The sequence below is a fragment of the Bidens hawaiensis genome, unplaced genomic scaffold, assembly GCF_021521415.1.
Source record: "Bidens hawaiensis isolate Kalapana, Puna unplaced genomic scaffold, B.hawaiensis_p1.1 tig00034803_1, whole genome shotgun sequence".
Taxonomy (NCBI): Eukaryota; Viridiplantae; Streptophyta; class Magnoliopsida; order Asterales; family Asteraceae; genus Bidens; species Bidens hawaiensis.
Genome location: NW_027496053.1, coordinates 167,273 through 172,177, shown reverse-complemented (window position 1 = coordinate 172,177; position 4,905 = coordinate 167,273). Strand labels below are relative to the sequence as shown.

At 33.9% G+C, this 4,905-nt stretch overlaps 1 protein-coding gene across 1 annotated transcript; it reads left to right on the top strand.

Annotated features, from left to right (window-relative positions):
* The first annotated feature begins 338 nt into the window (after positions 1-338).
* On the top strand, positions 339-4,185 carry LOC143586729 (RGG repeats nuclear RNA binding protein A-like). Its single transcript, XM_077068209.1, has 7 exons — positions 339-597; positions 1,533-1,851; positions 1,940-2,005; positions 2,088-2,223; positions 2,939-3,097; positions 3,176-3,232; positions 3,741-4,185. The coding sequence occupies exons 1-7, from the start codon at positions 447-449 to the stop codon at positions 3,924-3,926; spliced, it is 1,074 nt and encodes a 357-aa protein (XP_076924324.1). The 5' UTR covers positions 339-446; the 3' UTR covers positions 3,927-4,185.
* The last annotated feature ends 720 nt before the right edge of the window (positions 4,186-4,905 follow it).

Sequence of the window (4,905 nt, the reverse complement as noted above, 5' to 3'; positions counted from 1 at the left end):
GGAGCAGGTTATGTGTTTTGGGTTTGTGGTTAATATGACACGTGGCAATATTAGAGACACTTTTTGAATGGAAATATGGTGACCTAGGTGAACAACCTAATAGAATGACATGTGAAGGAATTGTATTGATTTAATAGATTAGTAAAATTAAAATTACATAACATAGCAAAGAATGGGCTAATTTTTATTATTCTCTGTCCAACAATAACATGAGCCGAAAGCCCAACCCACATACTACCAAAACCCTGTAGGGTTTTAAAAACCAACATTCACGCCGACTCTCAGTTTTATTAATCAGACGCTTCGGCTAGGGTTTCACACACACACACCCACCCCTCACTCTCTCTGCTGTTAATTCATCGGTTCATGCCTTCTAACAGCAATCTCAATATCTAGGGTTTATATTCGTTTTAATACATATTTTCTTTCATTTCGTGTGCTGGAAAATGGCAACAATGAATCCGTTCGATCTGTTGGTCGATGATGATAACGATGACCCTAACCAGCTCATCGCTAAGCTTCCTGCTGTGGCGCCGCCTGCTAAGAAGGCGCCGGCTGCTGCTAAACCAGCCGCCAAGCTTCCGCCTGCTCAAGCTGGTAAATTATCATTGTTTTATGTTTTTATATGTTTGTTCAATCCATATAATTGTTTCGTTAGCCAGTGAATATCTGTTTGGCTAGCTGTTATTATTATTGTTATAGTTGTTTGGTTTTTTCACTTAAACAATTTTTTAATATGGTTAATTTCTGTTTATTTGGATTTTTGGTGGTAGTTAACAATCAAGTTTGTGTTTTTGAGAACTTAAATGAAGAAATGGGTTTTGTGAAGAAAACATATTTTTTGTATGATTCATGTAACAGTTTAATTGGACTATTAACTGTTGTTTTACTGTTTGAGCTTTATCAAGTTTCTGCTTTTGAAAGCTTAAATGAAGAACTGATTTTTGTCAGGATGAAAATTTTTAATTTGGTTAATTTAACAGTTTAATGAATTATTGATTACATAAGCATACTGTTAACGTGTTGTAGTTTTTCAGTGTGAGTCTTGTCAAGTTTGTGGTTTGGAAAATATAAATAAAGAAATTATTATTGTTGAGAAGACAATTTGTAATGTGGTGTAATAGTTTATTTGTATTATCATTATAACATAATAATACAGTTAAATCTTTGTGGTTTTACAGTGTGAGCTATATCAAGTGCTTGTTTTTAAAATTTAAATGATGAACTGATTTATGTCAAAATGACAATTTGAAACGTGGTTAACCTCATAATTTATTTAAATTATTATTGGTATTATACTGTTAACAGAGTGTAGTTTAACAGGTTTAGGATTAGGTAACTATGGTAATTTACAGTCATTTGATCTGATTTAACTGTTTCATTAGTTAACATGATCTTTAAGCTGTGGTTTTAATTCTAATTTTGCTCTATATATTTACAGTCTTTCTAAACAGCTTGAGTATAGAAACTGTATTTATATCATATTTTTTGAACAATTTCTGGTTTTATTTAGATTCTGGTTCTTTTTGTAGTGCAAGAGGCCAAAACTGATGGTCAGAGAGGCGGTCGGTTTGGCGGTCGTGGGGGACGTGCTGGTCGTGGTGGACGTGGGTTCAATCGTGATTTTGCTGACAATGAGAATTCTTTTGGAAACAACAACAATGGCTTCAATGGAAGTTACAGACAATCAGAAGATGGGGAGGTTGAGAAAGGCTCTGAAAGACGTGGTGGGTATGGTGGACCACGCGGTGGCTCCCGTGGCGGTCGCCGAGGTGGTTACACTAATGGTGATGCAGTAGATGGTGAACGTTCCAAAAGAATGCATGAACGACACAGTGGCACTGGTCGTTGGTGAGCCCATTTTTCATCTAACGCTTTTATTAAATTGAAATATATTAGTAAATTGTTACATGTTTTAATTATTTTATTTGGTTTGCAGTAATGAGCTCAAGCGTGAAGGTGCTGGACGTGGAAATTGGGGTACAGTTACAGATGAGATTGCAGTGTAAGTTTTTACAAATTTGAAACATTAAGTTGTGTTTGTATTTTTTATTGTTTTTAAGTTTGATTAACAAAATTTGATATAGGGAGCCTGAAGAATCTGTTGTTGAAGTTGAGAAGAATGGGGATGCTGAGAAGCCAGCTGGTCAGGAAGATGGAGTTGGTGCTGATAAGGAAAATCATGAGGAGAAGGTAGAAGAAGAGAAGGAGCCTGAAGAAAAGGTGATTTTTTTGTTTGCTATTATGTTTTTTAATGTGTCAAATGCCTTGATGTTTGCGGTTCATTTACTTACATTTTTTACATGTGAATTTTGTTAAGGTGTTTTTGCTGTAGGTTTAGGCATTATTTTCATTTGCAACCGTAAACACTTCTTTCTGATGACAATAAAGCTTGACTGAACTTGTTTATTAGTATTATACTAATTTTTTTATTTATACCGTTTTTTAATCATGTTTAATGCTTATATTGGTGATGCAAGAAATAAACATATTATGATGTTATATTTTGCATTTTAGTTTCGATTATAAATTTAATTCTTTAATTGGTTATGCATGAAATAAACATGTTAAGATAGTATATTTTGCATTTCAGATTGGTTTTGAAATGTGTGATGCTTATTTGACTTGTTTTGTTAGTAAAATGTTTTTAAATTTATTTTTAGTTAATTTTTAAGTTTTCCTTTGAACACTAAAAAATAAGAGATTAATTTATAGTTGGTGATTAAGTTGACCTTTGAACACTAAAAAATAAGAGATTAAGTAAAAAAATTAAAAAAAAGGTATAGTATCAGAGAGAAGTTTATAGTATCACGGAATCACAGTGCATAACGCATTATGCACAAAATATCAAAACCACGCTTTATATTATTCTTCTGTAAATTGTTCGATGTAATTTTATAAAAAATTAGCGAGCTATTGAGATCCGTTTTTTTGGCAGGAAATGACACTGGAGGAGTATGAGAAGGTTCTAGAAGAAAAAAGGAAAGCATTGCTGGCACTCAAGTCTGAAGAAAGAAAGGTTGATTTGGATAAAGATTTTGCTAAAATGCAGCTGCTTTCTAACAAAAAAAGTGAAGAGGACATTTTTGTCAAACTGGTATAAACTTTTCATATCACTTAATTTTGTGATTCATAAAAAAATTAATATATTCAGTTTTTTGTTTATTTCTTACAGGGATCCGAGAAGGATAAACGCAAAGAGGCTGCAGACAAAGAAGAGAAAGCTAAAAAGGCAAGTTTTTTTTTTAAACATTGCTAAAACGCTTTATCTTGCTTTAAGTAAATTTACACGTTTGGTTTTTTGGGTTAGGCATATTTAACTTATTAGACAAAAAAGGAGTGTTTTAACTATTTTGATTCTTAAGGTTTGCCTTTTGATTATGACGAAGGAATAGTATAGTTATTTTACCAACTGATGATCATCTGTTTAGCTTTAAATGTTGATAATTTATAAGAACATAGGGATTTGATTTTACTATATTATTTTTTTTCCAATACACAAACGTCCCTTTTTACTATTAACCACTTACATTTGAAATGATAGAAATACTCGTCACAGATTAATCTAATAGATTTAAGGTTATGATTTGCAAATTTTCAGCAACCAATTTGGTTTAAAAGATTCCTTATTTAGACAAAAGGGTTAAACATGCATGACAAACCTCCTGGGACCAAATTATTACTTTGTTTTATAGCACTATTGCGTTTTTTTAAAACATGTTTGTCATAATTGTACTCAGTCACTCAGCATTAATGAGTTTCTGAAGCCTGCTGAAGGAGAAAGGTACTACAGTCCAGGTGGACGTGGCGGCCGGGGTCGTGGACGTGGGCCTCGTGGAGGATACAGTGGTGGACACCGATTGAATAATGTTGCTGCACCTGCTATTGGTGATGTTGGTCAGTTCCCTTCATTGGGTGTTAAGTGAGTTATATTTATTATATATCTTGCTTTGGGTTGTCAGCAGGTTACTTTATTTTATTTTATTTTTAAGGTTTTATAAACTTAAATGGAGTTATGTTTTGAGGTGTGTAAATTGCCTAGTATGGCCTTGGGTTGCTTTGTTCTGAATGTCCAAGTTGTAGGCCATTTAGAGGAGGATATTATCATTTTTAGCGCCTTGAATTATTTGAGTTGCTACTCAATCATCAGTTTTGAATTTAGAATTTGTTGTGCTTTTGTTTTTTTTATTTTTGTTTGTTATTTTTGTTTACTCTTGGTTACAATTTACATTTGTTGTGTTAAGATCATAGAACTTCTGTAAGACCTTTATATTCATGCAATATACCCATTATGTGACAGCTTGGTCGTGAGGCGTGACTATATAATCAACCACTGTATGCAAGTTTCCGTAGTTTCACGCTTCACCTGCAAATAGCCAGTCAATTAGCAAGCGATAATAACAAGAGCAAACAATTTAGTATTAGGAAAAGCCACTAGAATCATCTAAACGAATTTACAATTAGTAGAAGCCAAACTATGCAAATTTAGTATTAGTGAAGCCACCTAAACATTTAGTAGAGGCCAAGCAAACGTGTGATAACACTCTTTGAGCTAGGTTCGAACCAGACTCCAAAAACAATATTCCAGATCATAGTTGTATTAAATTAGACGTGCACGTAAAAACCCGAACCGGTTCGGAACCGGTTTTTTAACACCGGGTAGAAAATAGGACCGGTTCCAGTCAGGAACCGGGTCGGTTTCGGACCCGAACCGGTGCCCAGAAATGCCAACTTTTAGGAACCGGGGTAGGGTTGTAACCAGGACCGGGTATTACGTATAAATCGGTTCCACAGGTATTTTTGAAATTTAAATAAACTAGCCGTTAGAAACCGGTTCCAACGCTTATATAGCCGTTTTTGACCGTTGGAACCGGTTTTATTACTATATAAAGCTTCAAATCATAC